This window comes from Pelmatolapia mariae, linkage group LG22, assembly GCF_036321145.2.
Source record: "Pelmatolapia mariae isolate MD_Pm_ZW linkage group LG22, Pm_UMD_F_2, whole genome shotgun sequence".
NCBI classification, from domain to species: domain Eukaryota; kingdom Metazoa; phylum Chordata; class Actinopteri; order Cichliformes; family Cichlidae; genus Pelmatolapia; species Pelmatolapia mariae.
In genome coordinates, this window is record NC_086245.2 from 14,626,012 (window position 1) to 14,647,029 (window position 21,018).

Consider the following 21,018-nt stretch of genomic DNA (forward strand, 5'->3'; position numbering starts at 1 on the left):
TGAAATGTTTTTAAAAACTTATAGAAGTACAGTCCCCTTATTTTTAAGTTCTTAAGACCACGTTTATGTTACTTTACTCTAAGATTTGTCAGGATTATACAATGCCTAGTTGAGCCACGAGGGTACTCATGGGAAAAGTAACCAATACAGAACCACCATGATATACTGCCCATCACATTCATTACATTACTGTAATTCTCTGATAGCCAATATATTTTAATACATCTTATTCTGAGCCAAAGTCGCCCTTTTTCCTCAGATTTGACCTGGTGGTTCAAGTGTTAAAAAAAATGAAAACGTGTACATCTTAATTATGTGGCGGGTCCACTGTGCAGAGAAATATTGTGTGATCGGAGGGAAAGCTCCAGGACAGCTAATAAATGGACCTCGCTGTTGAAATGAACTTTAAGTCCTCGATGAAACCAAGACTGTTTTTGTTAGCACAGACACTGTCGAACATGCCTCCAAGAAACGTGGGTGCACGCTTGGTTCAGGAAAAGAGAGGAGAGAAATCTCATCGGTGTGTCGGTGGGAGTAGGCTGATTCAACACGACTTCACTCACTTTCCTAGACTAAATAATGAGAAGAGTTGAGCACAAAAACTCTTCCCCCAGGTCTTTACTAAAGCACAAAACTGATGGCAAGCATTCCTCTATAACAGACTGTTTATCTTCAGTGTAATTCTTGAATTTCATTCAACACATCAATATGAATTCCCAGAGTTTTGTATGGTTTTCCATCTCACTCACAAAACTTTCCTGAGATATAAAATGAAAATAATCCTCCCGTGGTCCTGAAATAATCCTTCAGATTCATCTTTTGTCTTTGCTTCAACATCGCGGGTAACTTTAGTGAAGACAGGAGGCGTTATGCTGCTCGTTAAAGGATCGAAGCGTTAAAGAAACCGACCCAGACAACACAAGTTCGGCTTAGTTAAGCTCACCATCTGCATGAGGCTCTTTCCGCCCTGTGAGGTGATGACTCGGAGGTCTGGCTTGCGGCTGTTGACCATCTGGGGGCTCGGAGGTGGGGGTGGAGACTTGGCCGGAACTACTTTCCCCAGACTGTTGCCGTTGGAAACGGTGAGGAGGCCTGGGGAGGCCCTGGCACTGGTGTATCCATTAGCTGCGGGGAGACGGAGGTGTGAATGGACAGAAATCAATAGGAAAATCAAACAGGTGAAAGCAGACGGCGGGGCACAGACGGTGTGCCCCCTCAGCGATGGCTTACATAATCCTCCCAAAGGATTCTTTGTTAAACAGTTTTTCAAAGACGTGCAAACAGAACGAAGGAGTAAAAGCCCTCTAATGTTACAAATTATTGGATATGTTGAGGCAAATGTGCTCTAGTACTAATAAATAAAAGATTAGACATTTTTAATCTAGAAATCCAATAAGAAGTAAGTAAATGAAAACGTTTTCCTGGTGCACGCTTGAAATAAAGAACTAAGGCATGTGCCAGGCTGACTGCATTCCCCGCAGGAAGTGCTGGGAATCCCATGCATTTCTGTTGTTACTGGTGGCTTCCCCTGATCCCTGTGAGATACAATCACAGACGGTGCAGAGGAGGAGAGGAGGAACGAATACTCCCAATACAGACCGGATAACAGAAGGACGATCTGTGGTGAAAAACAACAAATAAGTGGAGGATAGCGCTCAGATATTTTAATACTCACGGACTGGACTTGGACATCCTCCATTTGAATTATTCAGGTCGCCTCCAAGAAGAGCGCCTATTGATAAAAGCTTAAATTAATAGAAATGTTGGGACTTAAGAACAAGAACATCACTTTAAGGTTTGGTAGTGGAAGAAAGGGTAATACATGGAGTTCTCAGTGATTTATAATGCAACAAAAGCCTCAAAATATGAGAGAACTACCTTTTGTTCTCACATAACATTTTACCACAGTGGACATTTTAATTTTTTGTACTTTGAAAAAGACCCCATCTCATGGATACACTGTATACTATATGCACTCTATTTGTTTCTTTGTTTTATCTTAAATATTGACTTATACACAGTTGTTCATTCCCTCCTCAGGTTTCAGCTCCAACCAGTGGTGCATATGCATTATGTCACCATGCATTTCATTACAAACTGTATGAGTATATCCAAAAAAGGACTTTAAATTGAGTATAATCTAAATAAATATTAACTCCAGGTCTCGCCTGCATGAATCAGCTAATCAACTAAAATGTAATATAAACGTGAAAAAAAAAGTGTAAGTGAAGTGTAGTGAATGTCACACAGAGCAAATTAGTCCAGAGGAGAGCGGCATGCATTTCTCCCCGAGGAATGAAGCAGCTTATTATGCATAATGATATGGAGCTGCATGCTTCCAGTGTCTGCTATAGTCTCTGATTATCTGACAGTGTCGCCTTGCTTGATTTTGTAATTATCTCTGCTATTAACTAATAAAGGCCAACGTTTACTTGTGTTTACAAAGAATTCAAAATGAATCCTATGGGGGTACAAACATGGATAATTCTTTGTCATCTTTCTTTTTTTTGTTTTAGATCAAACACACTGTGAAAAAACATGAGCAACTTAAAAAAGTCATGTTCGTGTAAAAGCAGAAAAATCCCTGCGCTGAAGACTGTTTACTGTCTTTTGCTGGTCTACAGGCCATTCCTCATCTCGCTCACCTGCACTGGCTGGTCGCTGTGGCAACCCAGGAGACACCGTATTTCTCTGAAGAGCCGGTTGCTGTGGCGACAGGAGGTGGGTATCCGTGAGCGACGATGATGTTACATAGGAGGTAGTTACCAGTGCGCTGCCAGGGTTGCTGAACTGCAGTGTGCTTTGATTGGACGCCTGGACGGTGACCGGCATGGAGAACGTCTGAGGCGGAGCTGTTGACTGCTGCGAAATTAAGAAAACTTCACTTTTAGTCCCACTGCGCGACATTACCGCACTACTTTATAACAATCAGAACACTACCTATATTTAGCCTCACACTACTTTTTTGGAATAAAAAAAGTGGTAAAACTGGCAGGCTGTGTACGTCACAGCTTCAACTAACAAACTACACGATCGTTTACAAATATAAAAGCATGTAATGGAAAAAATTGTCTCCAGAGTTTTAGTCATCTCATTTGTAAAAGATCAAATCTAATTTCAAAGAAAAATTAAGCACTGTAATACTTAATGTTTATTATAATACGGTGAAATTAAGAGGTATTGTCATGCTCCAAATAGGTTCACATAATATAAAGCCCAACCGAAATTAATTTTTCAAGATTTTATGCAGTATGTAGAGCAGAAAAGGACTAGAATATCGGTCTACAGGCATTTTCTTATTTCACCATTGTGGAAGAAAGACGACTGAAAACCGTTGCCGTAAGACGTATTGTGAAGTGGAGAAGTTTTAATATTGAAGGACCCACACAAGCCAGTGTGGGTCGTTCACTGTTATAAAATATTATTTTAAGTTATTGTTTAAGTTCTTATTGTAAGTTAAAAAGTAAAGAAAAACAAGTCAAAATATAATTATCAAAGAGTAAAAAAAAATGCAAATATAAACCTGTCATTGCTCTCTGTTTGATGAACATCAGAATAACAACCTTTATTTCTTTCACTTTCACAAAAAAGTAGCATTAGAAAATTAAAAATAGATAAAATGACATTAAAACCACGATATAAAAGCCAATATACAAGTGTGGGCTTTTAAAAGTTTTTTTAAAATGAGGAACTGATCGTGCTGAGCTAACTTTAAGAGGAAGTTTGTTGGGCTAAAACTGAATGCAGTCCCCCTTTCTATTAACAGTAATCAGTAAAATCTTAATTTGAATTTTGCACTGAATGGGAGGCCAAAGTAATTTTGCGAGGACTGGAGTCATGCATTTGCAGCGCCAAGTGTTTGTGAGTAGTCTTGTACCAGGTGTAGATGCAAAAGTGCTGCATCATTTAGGAATATATACAATGACTTGCAATAATCTAATCAGCAGAAAATCAGAGAGTGGATAAGGTGTTCAGCTGTATTATTCAGAAGTCCTGATCTGACCTTTGTAATATACTAACCCATATAAAGACTGGGCTGAGAGATTTGAAATAACAGTTGAAACTGAGAAGCTAAAAAAAAAAAAAAAAAAAAAAAAAAAAAAGATTCTAGCAGTTTGCTTTGGGTCATGACACTATTTGTAAGATGTTCAGTACCAATAACAGTTTGGTTTTAAGGAATTAGAAGTCATCCAGTACTTAATGGCACCAAGGCAGGAATGCAGGCAAGCTACATGTTTGTGTTTTTCTGTACTAAATAAGACAAGCGAATGTCAATAATTAGCATTACAGAGGTAAGACAGACACAAACTAAAGAAAATAGGTCCAAGGATTGAGCCCTGTGGGACCCCATATGGCATGAGGGCGCAGTAAATGAGGTAAAACTGTCCACAGTGACTCTAGCTGTACCAAATGTAAAATACAAACTAATGTTGCCTGAATCTGTACTCATTAAAATGTCCTTAAAAACTTTACGTAAAGTCGTTTCTGTACTTTTTTTCTAAGACCAGACTGAAATTATTGCCTTTTATTACCCCTAAGAGCTGCCTACTAACCACTTTTTCAAGAATTTTTGAAAGCAGAGGTCATTTGGAAATAGGAAGGTATTTATGCAGTTATGGTGGGTATTAATCAGTTTTCTTTAACTCTTTACCCCTTGAAAGCTGACTAGGAGTAACCTTTGAAGCTCTTTTCTGAACTGAGTGGTTTCATATCTGAGGGCTTCTTATAGAACGAAATGACTGTGTTTGCATCAGAAGTTAGTGAGAGTGAGCTCTGCCTATACAGCTACCACTGGAAACTATTGTAATGTTATCAAACCACATGTTCATTGATAAATACTGAGCTGTCAAACACATTATTATGGGTACAGGGGAGCTCATCAAATGTCATCTTTATGGGGAGAAAGCGTTAACGATCCATGAGGCTATAACATCAAAACCCTACCTGAACAGCTTATGAAACAACACGTAAACTTCCACCTTACACGGTGTTGTATTTATGTCCGACACAAATTTGTTCAAATCCAGTAGAGTAATGGAGGTAAATGCAGTAAGGTGAATGGTGGGTGCCAAGGTAGAGAAAGAAAAGAACAAGTGGCACCCAGTGAAGCCTTAAAGTTTTCTATCTTGCCAACAAAATATTTAAAAGAACTCTCACAGTAGCACCAACAGCAGCTGGGACAAAGTTTACTACTGATGGTAATAAACAGACATCTCAGCTTATAGATAGCAGTGTTATGCCACTCCCTCAGTTTTTAGCAGATTATTCAATGACCACCATCAACTCCCTCATATGAAGCTGGTGGACCTGAAAATATGCAATGACACAAAGTTCCTGAATGATTTACAGTTATTACTGCAACTTTTCATTACCTGTTTTGCTTCCACTGATGCATCTGTGGTAAATTAAAAATCATACAACAATAGCAGCCATGTTGATGTACTTCAGTGTTTCATTTACAGCTAAGTAAGTAATCTTTTGTCATTTAAATAAAAGACATCAAGTGCTATCTGCTTTCTTTTGTCTTCAAAATGCCCTTTGTGTGCAAATTTCCTGGCGTGCAGCTGATACAGTGTACAAATGTTATGATCTTAACTCCGATCTATTGAGTATAAATGAACATGGTATTATTGTAAAAAGCACAATTATTTAATTGGAGTCTTTAACCTCCTAAGAACCGAACTCTTTCATGGCATGCATTTTCAATTTCTCTTTGCTACTTGGGCTGTTTGGGACCTGATGAATATAAAAACAAAGAATTGCCTGATTTTCTTTTTAGCTGATTTTTGTTTCTGAGATCCACATATGAGGATATTCATTTTATATTTTGATAGAACAGTGGCAGTATAATGTCCTCGTAAGTGGAAATCAGGCCCTTGTAGAGCAACATTTTGTACTTTGCTCTAAACAACCCAAAATGTGAGGAGGTTAAGCACAAAATATAGGTGAGTATCATCGGCATACAATAGAAAAATAAAGAGAACTGAAGGCATGCATGGCCAGAAAAACCAAAAAGCAGTGGTTTTACAGATGTGTAGAGTTTTAGTCCTCGCTTGTGAATAATATGAAGGCAGTAAATGAGTTAGACTAACTCATTTACTGCCTTCAAAACTGCTTCAAAACAATGACCCAAAAAAAAACCCCAAACAAAAACTCTTAATAATACCACCATCTCTAACACCAATCAAGTATATCTGCATTTTTTTATAAAGGTCACAGTAAAGTGTAACACAACTCGTTAGAGGAACTTCCTACCAGTAGCAGTTTCCTGTCAGTATTTAAGACAAAGCAGAACAACAACAACAGACAAGTGTTTGACCAATAAGCAGAACAAACTGCAATATAAAAAAAAAGCTGCATGAATTAAGAGAAGACTTAAGCGTGAAGTTTACAAAACTTACTCCGTAGCGTTTGAAGAGAACATCCAGGTCCTCTGTGGTTTTCCGGTATTTGTCATCATTAAGAGGACTTTGGTCGATCGAGTCTTCGCCATCTGGCTCTGGGCTGTCACAGCCGTTGAAGCCTTTCTTTCTCAAAGTCTGTAAATGTAGAAACTGGGCTTTAGAAGTGAGAAGACATGATACTGCAATCATAGTATGAATCATGAGTTTATCATTTAAAGTGTTTCAGAAAATGTAGGTGGAAGAGAATCAGATATCAGCTGCTACTGAAAATTATTTGATCAAGGTTGTGAAGTCAGAAACACAATTCCCATTAATTATAACTACTGTCTTTATAACACCCCTGAATGAATGCAGTGACGTGAGACAATGACAATGAGGTGCGCCGGTTACATTGCCTCTGATCACACAAAGATAAGATAACACTTCAAATTCTTTCTTCAGAGACTGCATTAAAACAACAGTCACAAAGCCTTTTTCAAGAAGCCTAAGCTTTTAATCTTGTTGGTTTTGTCACATCAAAAACACAAAAGTAAACAGCAAATAAATCAAAATCTGGTGAAATGATGACAATACAGCTAAAAGACCAAAAAAACAAACAAAAAACAAATCACTTGTGCAGCATATGGCTACATATTTAACAGATTAAATGGGATATTACCAGTATTATACAGCTCTTTATGTTTTAAGAGTTGGTGCAACAGTTCAGCCCTGACAGTTTCCATATTATTTAAAATCTAATCAAGGCCTTAGCTTACTCACTTCTGCACAAATGCTGAGGATGCATTGACTAACCTCAATGATATCGGCATTGGTCCGGCTCTCATGCGGCTCATTGTACTCTGTGTATTTGAGCAGGACCTTGTCCATGTCAGTACTGGCATACTGGAACAGCTTGTTCGCATGGTTGAAGATGATCAGGGCAATCTCGCAGTCACACAATACACTCAGCTCGTAGGCTTTCTTCATCAAACCAAACTTTCGCTTTGTGAATGTCACCTGAAAGAAAACAGAAGAAAGGATTGGTAAAAACAGCAGAGGGGAGGGTAAAAAAATCCCAGAGGTTTCTCAGGGTTAAAGCACTACTAATGCTGTAACTCCTATAAAAGACCTTTACACAGGTCTTCTGTGCACCACACGCAAACAGGTCTAGGCCTGCAAAATAAAATGAAATCTTTACAAAGAAAAAGTAAGCCTGTGACTATTTCAACTGCCTGTAACACAAACACATATTTCACACAGCAGACAGACACATTAGGTAAAAGCACACACAAATAACAGTGTACCATTGACAACAATAGCAATAACAACATTAATAAAGAGCCATCAATGAAGCACAGTGAGTCAGTTTTCAGCATCGATACCGAAGCATCCTTGTTTTTGTGGCCCTTTATTATTCATAATTATTATCATCACAATAAATAGCCTTCAGACACTCTGGTTGCTAACAATAAACAGTCAATAATCATTTTTCCCTGATATATATAGATATGAATATGTTTACAAACAGTTTTGATATTTGTTGATATTTTTAGCCTAACATTTATTCACTGCTGCTGCTATCATTAGATGTGGTCTAAGTTGAACTAGAGATGCACACTTTGGCATAAATACTGCAGGTCATAAACTTTTTCCTATATTGCGTTATTTTTTTAAATTTGTTTCCCAACTGACTGTGAATCAGTTGGTCAGTGTTGAAGTGCATAGATTGTGCAACTGAATGCTCGGTCATTTTTGTGCTTCATGGTGACCTGTTTTATATTTAATATCTGTATTTAGAAAGGGCACTAATTCAACTCCAGCCAGAGACAAAAATACCCTTTTGCATCAGGAAGGGCATCTGGACCAAACTCTGCTAAATAAGAGATGTGATGTTTAAATGTGACAAGGGAGCAGATGAAAGTAGCTTTACCTAACCAGGAGGTAACCTACAGAGCTGAAGTTAAGTACTAATAACTACAGTTCCTCTAGTGGCCACTTTAGAAAGGCTCCAAAAGCAGTACAATCCCTACAGACTCCTGTTTTAAAACTGTAAAGCTTGTTATGGCCTGTTACAATATTTATAGGGGAGTTTTGTTTGTAATTTATTACATTATATTAACAGATTTTCTTTCTTTTTTTAAAAAAAACAAAACAACCAAACATCCTTTTAGATTTTGTTATGACGTAAAAAGTTAAAGGCATGGCCATCTTGACTGACAGGTTTGCCAACACAGGCAACAGTAGCCGGCAGCTGCAACACCAACAGACAGTAGGAAGTGACAAGCAAGGGGTGGATCAGACTGACATTCTGGATAACTCCGATATTAACCATAATTAACAAAAACAGCTCTATGTTCTTTTTAACATGACCCGAAAACAGTGACTTAGGCCATAAAGTCATCTCAGAGCAACGGGAAACGAAACCTATTTTCCCATCTTTTTCCAACCAGGAGTCACCCCCCTGCTGGCCATTAAAAAGAATCCAGGTTTAAGGCACTTGGGTTTTGCCTTCACATTTCAGATCAGTCCATCTTTTTTACACTCTATGGCTAGCCCTGGCCTTGGCCAATTCCAGCCTCTGAAATTGGCCTCTCCATTTTCACACATTATCTGAAAAGGTTTCAGGGTCTGTTATGTCCACAAAGTCTGGGCTGGGGGCATGAAAACTTAAAACATTTTTGTAGATTAAAGAGAGAAGAAATTAAAAGTACAGAATTCAAATTACAGCTACCGTCCGACCTGGCAGAAACGATCTTCTGAAAAGACAAATCAATGCAGCGATTTTCAAATTTGGTCTTCGAGCAAAATGTCTCGGAGGCATCAGTTGTGGAAAAAATGAGCGTGCTTCAAGATTGCCAAAGGAAAAAAAAAAGCACGTGGAGGCCTGAGAGCATGAGGCAAAATATTCTGTGGTGTGATGAAAACAAAACTGAAGTTTTCAGTTGTCATACAAAGCATTCTGTTTGGCAGAAATCACCTCATCACTCATCCAGCACCATCATTACTGTGAAGTGGAGTGGCAGCCTCATGCAGTGAGAAGAGAAAGGAAGCAAATGGAGCTGAAAAGGCAGATTTTGGGGTACAGCCTGATTTAGTACTTGAGACCTTTCATTGCAGGACTTGAATTTGGATGCCAAACAACATCACAAAGCTGTGCGGGGCCAGCCCAAAATCATGACCTTACTGCCATTTGAAATCTGTGACATCTAGACAGCTATGTTGACCCTGTAAAACTGTCCCAGTGCCTACTAGCAGTAAACAGCCCTTATCATGTTATAGTATGCATGTTTTTGGTTTCTTTTTGTTTCTCATGCTGAACCTTTCTATGACCACACAAACCACAACGTTCGCCACTTCTGGCAATAAAACATGGAGTTTTTTTGTTTAAGATCAGATCAGTCCTCACAAAGTACTGCCCGGAGAACACCATTTTTGGATTAAACAGCTCACGGAAGAAAACACTATTATAAAACAGTATTGTATAATACCTAAAACAGCTGGATTTCTAAATAAAGCCTCACTGGGCTCTCGTCTTTTGAGTCAACCATTAAAATTAATATTGGCTGTATTTTAGAACACTTCACAAGTGATTTTTCAAAGGAAACAAAAATGGGGTGACCCGGTGCGTTTGCTTTACCTATAATAAAAAAAATGTAGTAAACTGATCTGCAACCATGTGCAGACTTTACTTGTAAGTGAGCTTATCACTGGTTACGCTATGTTTTATTAACTCATTGATTAAACTATTTGTTTGCTTTTATCTGAACTTTTAAGCAAATTTGGCTGAGATGTCACTTTATGATTACAAGAAAAACTGCCTCAACTGATAAAAGTCACGTCATGTGATCAAAAGCTCCAGAACAGCTTGTGAAGAGACTTTTAATAAACACATTTTTCAGAATTTGCTCATTTTTTCCTTCCTCTTTTCATACGGATCTTTTTTTTTTTTTTTTTTTTTACATGTTTTACATATCATCATACTAACCAAAGCAGGGACAGGCAACAAGCGCCAAATGTCACTGATAAAGTGCACTGGAGCGTACGAAGCAAACACGATGTGTTGCTGAGAAAAAACAAAGGACGCAAGTAAGAAAAGCAGTCACAATTAGAACCATGAGAACTAAGAAAATTGCACATAACTCCTGACCAGACGGGTGATTAAAGCTCTTAATTAACTGGCTGACAGCTCTGCTCCATTTATATGGAAAAAAGTGTCCTCCTTCTTAGTGGATTTAGCAGAAAAGTAAGCTTTTAATATGACATTTGAATTTGTAGATCGGGCGCAAATCTCAGCACATGCAGCGTCAGAGCCAAAAGTAACAAAAACGAGAACCTTATTTTGAAATAACGCCTTAACTCTGGAGGTTAATGCTCAAGCTGGAGCTGCGTGCTTTAAAAATCAGATATTTATCACAGTGTTACATACAGACAAATGCACTGAGGTTCAATCTCCAGTCTCTTCAATGACTCATTTCAGCAGATTAAACGAGCAACCAAATAAATAATTAAGCCTCACCTGCTTGTTCCTTTCATCGGTGATCCTTTGGATCTGAATCTTTTTCCTACCCATGATGCTTTGTTGTGGTGAAGACAAATGTTGCAGTCAGTCAAGTGCAGAAGTGCCTCTCGGAAGGTGAGAGAGGAAGTGCAGCCAGAAAACACTGAGACGCGGTCATGCACTCGAGGACACGCACAGACACATTTCTCTGTCCAGTGTGGTGAGGCAACGTGGTCGACTCCTTCAACGAGCGGGTGTTGCGGAGACGCTTGAGGTTGAGAAGGTTCTCAGTTCGTCATTTGTTCAACGGGGACTAAAGTGACAAACTTCCCCCCCCAGCTGCTGTGGTGAGGATGACGACACTCCTCTCCTGTGAAAAGTAAAGAGACAAAGACGTTACTGGAACGTTCTTTATGTATGACACAAACAGAGGAAAGGAAAACAATGGATATCTGATGGTGGGAATCATGCATTCATAAATCAGTAAGTTATCATTCACTTGTGTGAAAAAAATAATGACTAACCCCACTTATTCAACTGTAGTTAACCTGGAAACAACCGAGGCAACAATGCTGTCTGATTATGAGGTCAGGGGGCACTACGCGACACACGACACCACCGCGATAGGTTAAATTCATCGGCTGCCATTGTCTCAATCTCTTCAGGCAAAGCATTAAAAAATATGAAAAGGCGTTCAAGCTCAGAAAATGTTCCCAGAGATTGAATTTGATGACGAGATTTGGATTTTTTGTCACCCTTAGTGTTAAGTAACAGCTAACAGATCAGGTCTAAGATAGGCCGGATGTTTTGTGTTTTGTTCACAATCACTTCAGCAGGTCAAAATGAGGAAGGGATTTATTTTAATCATTGCAATCAAAATTTGTGGATATAGGCAAGCACTAAAGCAAAAAATATGTCCATCCCCCAGTTCCAAGGGCTGAGATGCTGTGCTAAATGTAAATACAAGCAGAAAGAGCTCATTTGTAAATAATTTAAACTTCATATTTAATCAACGACATATTAAACGTGTTAGTACTAACTTAAAGGTTACACATTTCATGCTGTTATTTTGAAGGCAAAATTGTGCTACATATAGGCTTTGTTCTATTTTTGGTTCTTTATAATTCAACTAATGTTTTCAATGGTCTGAATTAAAGCGAGCCAGTTTGGCAATCACATTGTTTTGCTAATATAGGCAAGGTCCTCCCTGAAAAATGGATGTTCTCTGCAGCAGTTCAGGTGTTCAAGTTACCCATGCAATATGCACTAAAACCTCCAGCCACAATGGATGCCGGCTTTTGAACTGTGCGCTGATTAATAATAAGCTGGATGGTGCTTCTTCCCTTGGACCTGGAGGCAGAGCCCATGATTTCCCCCAAAAAATAAATAAATAAATAAAATTTTGACTGATCCGACCAAAAACTTCCAAAGAGTTAACCCAAGTCACACAGGCCTATAGACTGATCAGTGACCCCTTGGTGACCTCTAGTTATTAGGGCCAAAAAATGATTATTCCTCAACCAGTAAGAGAGTGTTGCTGGCAGCCTCATTGTGAAATTGGTTGCAAAGAGGTATATAGTGTTGCACCAAAAACTTCCTTGTGGTTGCTTTGGCCAATAGCAGGTTGCCATGGTCACTCTTAGTTTGCAAACTTGTCCAAAAACATTTGTTAACTACTCATGTAGCGGTAGTGAAACTTGAAAAACTGCGGTGCAAGCCCAAAATGATAAGCATTAGCCTTCAAAGTAAAAGCTGACGAGCAAGCATTTCCCACGCAAACTACAGGTGATCAAAGCATTTGCAAGGAGGTTTTTGGTGCAGCACTGTATACCTCTTTGCAACCAATTCAACATTATGACTACCAGCAGCATGCAAATGGGCTTTTAATTTCCACTGAAACCACTGAAAGCCCCAAAATGCATGAAGTTATTACTGTTACATTTATCAAAAGTCACCCGTTGTGACTCGTGGTTTATAAGTGCATAACAAAACAGAACACTAAGGAACCTGTGGTTAATATTTTAAAATCTATTAAACTGTGGTTAATAGAATAAATTCATTCATTCTTAAAACAAATTTAATGCAGTCCTCCAAAGGACTAAAAACGTAAACGTGAAGTCAGTCAAGATAATTGTCAGTATGAATTTCCCCAGGATTCAGCCCTTCAGGGTTACTCAGTTACACTATGGAAATAATCAAAGTCATTTTAGTTTGAAGAGCAGGCCTTTGGGCTTATTATCGGCTAATGAAGACATTTACTGGATGGTTTACAAACCTCTGAAAACTTTATTTTAGTTTTTCTTTCACACACACATTTAAAAACACATTTTTGGCAGAAATCCTTAACAACTCCACTGTAGCTCTAATCTGCTACTTCGGAAAAACATAGATTTGAGAATGAAGTGACTTGGCACTTTGTGATTGTACCCAGGATACCCGAGGTATTCAGCTTTGTTAAAGGTTAAACTTCATAATCTTATAACAGCTGCAGTACTTACAAATATTTAGAAAGTAAAATACATAAGCAGTTTGCCACTTTTACTTTGCATGATAATGAGTTAAAAGTCATTAACAGTCACATACTGCACAGGTGCACTTATCCTATCTGCAGCGAGAGCTTTTAATTAATCTATATTACATTCGGGATGCACAATTAATCATACATTAATCACAGTTTTAGCAAGAACATTTCATTAAACTCAGTCAGGTGCAATGCTGATGCTTTGCATTTATGGGAGCTGCCTGGTGTGGTACATTAAATCAAGCGCTCCCTTGAGCTGAAAGGAAAATTTGTTTTGTCTATTAATTAGTGGAAGGACAGAAAATCCTGGTATTTCAGAAAGTGCTGCTTTTCTTTGTGATCTTACTGACAACAACAGACTGTCAATGGACCGAGTTCCAGCAATCTCTGCTATTTTAAAATCTGTTTTTATGTAATAAAAAATATGTTAAACAGATTTCATCACACCTGTGAAAAGACTTCAAATGGACCCCAAAACTAACCTGTTCTAATTTCCTTACTGGCCTGAAAATTCACAACAAAACTACTTTTTTTTTCCTCAACCAATTTTATCTTCAGCTCACATTTTACTAAACACATTACCTAAACCCCATTCTCTTTCCTACATGTGGGCTCGGCTCTGTGGCAATTGTGTTAAGTTTTCCCTCCAGTCTTGACCCTCTGCATCCGAGCTTTCCTGTGGGACTGTTGTTAGGCCACACGGAAAAAATGAAAACGCCACTGGAGTGCACATGGGGCTTCCCAAAAAAATATAACCCACATTTTAACAAATGCCCAGACTGAGAATTAACTGGTGAAAACTCAAACCAGAGCTGCACCTATGAATTCATACAAGACGTCCTGATCGTGTAAATGTTTAAACTGGTCTTTTTTTTTTTTTTTACTTTGTTCGGTCAACTTTGAATTTCTTCTACCGCCACCTGAACCCACAGCAGCTGCTATCATTTTTTTCCCTCCATTTATCCATTATGACTTTTCTGCTCGCCAGCCAACCAATTTTCTCTGGAGATGAAAATAATAATCTCACTGAGCGGGTCAGGTGTGGCCATACAGTGTATTTTCACTATCACTTACATTCATTTAGTCACAGCGGGCCGTGACGGGCCCCCGCACCCGTGTCAGCTCGCATAAAAATGATTCCAATCACTTTTAAATTCTGGCTTATACGGAAGTGTAAGTGTTTAATTGTTACTTGATATAATGCAGATTCCTCATAGATAAAGATATCAGAAACAGCATCCTTGGTTTTAACACACTCTCAGCTACAAAATTTCAGATGTTTGACTTTTGTGCTTTGTTTTCACTTGATTATCATCTTGTTTGCACTCGCTTTTTACTTTCGCTTTCACTCACTGGTTAGGTTTAGACAGCAAAAACTATGTTGTCCGGTTGTGTTACAGATTGTGGTTTGAGTTAAAATACAACCCCCTTCACAACACTAGCATTACCAACTGAATAATGATGGTTTGTTTAAGTGTATCACTCAATAGATTCTATGGTTCGTTATGCACTAATACTAAAAAAGACCCGTAGTGACAAAAAAATAATAATTATTTGATGCAATGGAAATGATAACAGCCACTTACAGCAATATATGGAAAATCCACATATAAAAGCAGGAAATTAACACTTCTATAACAAGCATAATGTCAATCAAACCAATGTGACACATCAGCCTCCAATGTGACATCTTCATATCATCATGCTTTGCGTGACCATCGGAGCTTTTAAAGTCTTTTACAGCAACACCAAAAATCAGCAGCTTTGTGAAGCTGGGAAAACACAGAGTAATTACCCATCAATTAATGGGCTGATTGATTAAGCTGCTAATGAGCTAAATCTTTCCAAGTACCTTATGTGTATAAACAGCAGTAGTGGCTGCCATATCGACACACAGGTTCATCTTACTAGCTGTGAATCTGTTCATGAGTGTACCTACTAGTCTTTTGAGTAGCATCAGCATTATCATCATTGTCAAGTCATAAAAAGTGCTCAAAATGTTATGTTTTTGCACAAGTCCTCTGCTCACAAAGCCCGTAGTAATAATAATGATAACCTCCTATATTGGTGTCCTTTATTAAACAACATTTTATGAAGGACCTTTTTAAATACAGGCTAACAATTAATCCAATAACCCTCGAGCCCAAAAAGCTACTTGACACATACAGATGCATGAGCATTAGGTGCTTTGAGTTGTGCTTAGACCGAGCTTTCCGTATATTAAATCTATATCCACAGCAGTGTTAATGGATCACTCAGCGGCTCTAACAATTACCACAACACGACAGGCAGAAATATCCCACAGCTAGAGGGGAAAATGATTTTAAAAAATGCTCTTCCCTACTGACTCTGCTAACTTCGGCACTGTCAGGCTACAATATTATCTTTGATTAGTCGTGAATTGACCATAACGGGGCGACACTGCAAGGCTTCTGTCTAGCCTTCCTCTCCCCGACTGCCCTCTGCATGGCTGCCCCCTCATTATTGTAATTGACACGTTCATCCCTCCTCTTCCCCCTTAAGGCGCTGATGGCTCAATTAGGAGGTGGCCGGAGGACTGATTGGACACTGAGATAACGAGATCACCGCTGGGCTAAAACTGAGCCCTGCAGCCAGTCGAACCAATCTCGCTCAGACGCAGGAAGCCAATCAGCCAGAAAAGGCGCAAGTCGATCTAAAAGACACTATTTAAAAAGTCTGTGACAGTGGCAAATGAATGACTTTCAGCTGGACCAGGTGTGCCTCATCATCTTAGGAGGAAAGGCATTTGGTCACTCTGGTTAGGAAAAAGAAAAAGAGCCACACATATGTTATTCGAATCATGCAAGTGATGCTTATGCAACCCTTGAATAGTCTCCTAATGAAGGGTGGCGCAATCAAGCTCAGGGTAGGCATCTGCCTGTTTTGGAGTAGTGTAATTAGTGGCAGTGACCTTTAGCGGATTACGCACTGCCCAATGAAATGTGCCAAACCCCTGAGATAAATGGTCGGAGCCTCAAACGTGACTAGCAATGGGGTTTGCCCGGCTCCCAGACAAGGATTCAGGACTTGATGGCCTTAATGGCTCAATCTCCCACAGCCAAAAGGTGGATAGAATTGATTTACACTCACAGTTTGTGACTTTGCATCCACCTGACAACATAAGGCAACAACACATTGATTATTAAGGTGCTGCATAGAAAATCTCAGGCAATGGAGAAAAATCTCTTTGTAATTTCTAAAGTAGCATCTTTAGGTTTCATATAGGACCAAGAAAAAAAAGCACCATTTAGGGAGTTGAATTCAGGGAGTGTTTCGCATATCTGTCTCCATTTTTTCGTAAATCAACTCCTCAATTAACCAAGCTTTCCAATTTAAATAAAGCTGATTTTTTTGAACGAGATTAAACTAGACACTGTCATTTTAAAAGCAAAAAAATATTACTAAGGACTCACATATGTTGCCAGTTTAAACCCTTGTGCATTAGGACAGTGTTACACTGTGTCTTCCTATTAAATGAACTTTACCAAACAAGTCAATGTCTGACCTTCCAAAACCTTCCAATTAATATTACTGTTTAAGAACAAAAAGCATTAGACATGTAAGTAATAAAGTTGTAAGAAGATATAAAGAAATCTCATTACTCTAGCAAATTATGCTTCTAAAGCAAAAACATACAAACTTCTTAGACCTGCCTCAAGCCTTAATAAATTCAATGTGATGAGGTGTTATTTGAGTGGAAAATTATTGCAATTTTAATGAGCTTTCAGTTCAAGGAACACTTAACACAAAGGGAAACAAATTAAAACTATCCTTACATGGATGGACTATTTCAGCCAGGTCAGAAGGACAGAACTTGGCATGCAATCACTGTGTATTATTATTAAAACTGGAAAATTCCTAGATTCGGATGGATATTGCCTAATTTTATGTGCCACCGTTACCTGTTTGTTTGGTCACATCTTTACCACATCTAGGAGACAAAAGCTTACATTCTGACAGCCCAAAGGCTGCTCATAACCTAAGAGCACGATGCTATCTTAATGATTTGTTGTTGTAAAGAAACTATTTCATTCCGTTCAACTTGGCAAACATTACCAGCTTTGTCAGCTTAAATCCTAACACCGAGGTGGCAACACGCTTCTATATCAATGTTGTTTTCCTCATTTTAATCAGATATTTCACTTGAAGATAGCAAAGTTTTTGGCCTGCCAGCATGTTGATCCTGCTGCCAGGCCAGCAGAGGACCAGGACTGGCAAGCATTTGCAATCCAAATAATAAGGTGACATTTTGAAACATTTAAACATGAGGATTTTATGCTCAATCCACAGCATACAGTACACATCACGATAAACGAGAAATTATGTGTAAAATCTGTGCTGATGGTCAGTCGGGCTGCACTACCGAGGGATGTTGATATGAATCCATCTGCAGGGACGCCTCACAGCGGTGGATCACCCTGTCAAAGTGGCCTACTTATAGCCCAGCAGCACTGGTATCTACCATAGGAGGGCACAGAAAAATCATGGCTGCACGGGCCAGCCTCTCTGCTAAACCACATCAGAGCCCCAATTTCACTGGAATTACTTTTAAGTATTAATAAACAACGCAACAAAAAAGACCACACAAATATGGACATTGTAGTGTGACCACTGATTGTTAGCTCTTTTAAATATTATGTGCATTGTTCCGCACACACGTAAACCAGTGCAGGAAAGTGAAATATATTTTTTCCCTCAGGCTCGCTAAAAAAAAAAAATGCAGCAGCAGGGTGAACAGCTTTGAACAATAGCTCTCCTTTATGTGCACTTGGACTGTTTTCTCCTTAATGGCGTTAGACTAATAACCGTGTGAGATCTGGTATGTGAAGACCACATTAGGTTAAAGTGGATTTTTCTTCTTTTTTGTTAACAAAGTGGGAGCAGGAGTCCAAACTGTCTAACCATGATGACAGATGGGAGTCTGGATACTGAGGAGGCCCACTGACGGCAGACAGGTACCCTACAGGATCTAATCTGACATGTTGGAGGCAAAACCTGGTGTCAGGTCCTCGGTTCGTGATTTTTAAAAGCCTAACACAGCCGTTTAGGACACCATAACTACCGGAGCCGACATGGAAAGCAAAGGACGAGCTAACGTTACTCTACACAGGCCATTTCACAATTTTCTAGTTACGAGTCCGACCGACAGCCATTACCTTCCTCACTCTCTCCATATAACTCGGCAGGGCGAGCTGGAGTACGCACTACTTTTAATAATATCACGGATATTTCATGTTCACGTGAAGACTGGGTATCTGTGTGATATAACACAGTAGTCTCGCTTATTACTTTTTTGTATTTAAATAATAAAGCAAGCAGGACTGCACCCGTGTGAAGGAAAAAAGACGCAGGAAGGAAATGTATCACTCCACTTACCCTGAAATATTGCTGATAAACACCGAAAATAGGCCTGCCACTACCGGCTCCAGAGGTGACCCGTGTTAATTAAGAAACATTAATTATCAGCGCTGAAGCGAAGTCTCTATTTACATGAATCCGCGGCATTTTATTCCCTTTAATGTTGATGTAACTATACTATCCACCCAGGCGACACAGCGTACCCAGTGTACGATCGACGTCATTGACATTAGCCCGTGATCGACGCGACGCTCGTCCAATTGAAAGCTGACGTGCAAACTTCTCGTCCAATCGCAGACGAGTGGGTCGGTCTGCGGGAGAGGACATGACGGAGGTGACGGCCATGTTCTGCAATAGTGTTGGTATCCCTCCGCCTCAGTATTTACCTTTTGCATGATTTTGCATGTGGGGAAAATGTCACTGTAGCCCCACTGTGCCCTGCCTGCTTTCCATAAGAGAACCCGCTAGCCCATTTGTTTTTCACGTCTGCAATCAACACGGCCCTGTTAGCGGCGAATAACCGCCTGCTGCGGCATGTGAAGGTTGTCAAAGTGGGAAATGTTGAATGTTGTGAGGCATTTACCGCTTAAATTGTTTTCACCTCAAGTGCTTCTTTTCTAACGGTATACCAGACGCTATGATATCAGACTGGTGAAATGTCCACGTATTGTTTAAGAGTAAATAAAGGGACACGTGGTTAAATCAGTGATATATATATATATATATATAAACAGACCACTTTATAAGGTACACCTGTTCAACTGATTCTTAACACAGATATCTAACTGGGCAGTTACGTGGCAGCAAATGAGTGCATTTAAACATGTACACATGGTCAAGATGACCTGGTGAAGCTGAAATTGAGCATCAGAATGGTGAAGAAATGTGATTTAAGTGACTTTTTTCAATGTGGGATGGCTGCTGGTGCTAGATGGGCTGTTCTGACTATTTCAAAAGCTGATGAAATGCTGGAATACTACATCCTGCCATCTCTAGATTTTACAGAGAATGGCCTGAAAACATAAAACAGGCTACAATCTGTGCTGCAATTCACAGTTATACAATTTTCTGCTGCAACATTCAGACAGTAGGTTCAGAATTTGCTATGAAAGTATGGATCCATCCTACCTGTTCAGGCTGCTGATTGTGGTGTAAAGGTGTGGGGGGATATTTTCTTGCCACATTAAGCATCATTTATACACCACAGCGTGAGTAATGTGGCTGACTGTCAATCCATGCCCATTGCCACAATGTACCCATCTTCAGATAGCTGCTTCTAGTAGGATAACACACTATGTCCCAAAACTCAAATCATCTCAAACTGGCATCTTGAACATGAAAATGAGTTCACAGTACTCAAATGGTCTCCACAGTCACTTTATCTCAATCCTGTTGGGATTTGGTGGAACGGGAGATGCACATCATGGATATGCAGCCAACAATTCTGCAGCAGCTGTGTGAGGCTATCACATCAATGTGGACCAGAATCTCTGAGGAGTGTTTCCAGCACCTTGTTGAATCTATGCCACAAAGAATTATAAAAGTTCTGAATGTAAAAAGGGGGTCCAACCCAATATAAGCAAGGTATGCCTAATAAAGTGTCCAGTGAGTGTATAGACTACATATTATAGCCCAGCACACATGCACTAGTGCATATATTTATAATGTGTAAGAAGTGTACACATAATAAATTATCCATTGGAAAGAAAAGGACTTCTGTGTGCAGAGTAATTTCTGGTGTACAGTATTACAGGGCAAAGCTGACACGTTAGAGGGCCGAGGGGCCTCATGACCTTTGGGTACCTATGTCAGTCCCCCAGCCAATCTCCACCTTCTTCACAACATAAGCATGGCATTGAGTGTTTTCATACTGAGTTCTAACAAAAGACAGTATAAGATGTGGACATAGCCACTGTGATTCACCTGTTGGTTTGTGAAGTCCAGTTATTAAGCCTCCACAGTGGATCTGCAAACTCATTGGCTAATGACTTGTGATTGACAAGGCATTAGCCAGTGGGCATATCCTGGATAATCCCCTATAATTTACAAAATGGACTTCATGTTTTATTCAAAATGATTCAAAACTGACTGCGTTCTGTGTTACTGAGATCACAGAGGAAGGGAACTAAGAGGACCTCTGCATGAGTATTTTTGCAACCACAAGTGTCGCCCCCTGGGAGCAACTTAAAAGAATGCAGGTCTAAGGCACTTCAGCGTTGGCTTTATTTTCAGAGCCA

At 39.4% G+C, this 21,018-nt stretch overlaps 1 protein-coding gene across 5 annotated transcripts in view; it reads right to left on the bottom strand.

Moving 5' to 3' along the window:
- LOC135932948 (myocyte-specific enhancer factor 2D homolog) overlaps positions 1–18,988 on the bottom strand; it is a 33,997-nt gene extending 15,009 nt beyond the window's left edge. For all 5 annotated transcript variants that reach the window (XM_065470733.1, XM_065470731.1, XM_065470732.1 and 2 more), the window contains exons 1-7: positions 18,800–18,988; positions 10,900–11,251; positions 7,197–7,400; positions 6,402–6,539; positions 2,646–2,862; positions 1,676–1,732; positions 944–1,125 (exon numbers count right to left, since the gene is read on the bottom strand). In XM_065470733.1, the coding sequence (XP_065326805.1) occupies positions 944–1,125; positions 1,676–1,732; positions 2,646–2,862; positions 6,402–6,539; positions 7,197–7,400; positions 10,900–10,953 (852 nt within the window). In that variant the 5' untranslated portion in view covers positions 10,954–11,251; positions 18,800–18,988. The remainder of the gene's footprint in view (positions 1–943; positions 1,126–1,675; positions 1,733–2,645; positions 2,863–6,401; positions 6,540–7,196; positions 7,401–10,899; positions 11,252–18,799) is intronic.
- Positions 18,989–21,018: the final 2,030 nt, after the last annotated feature.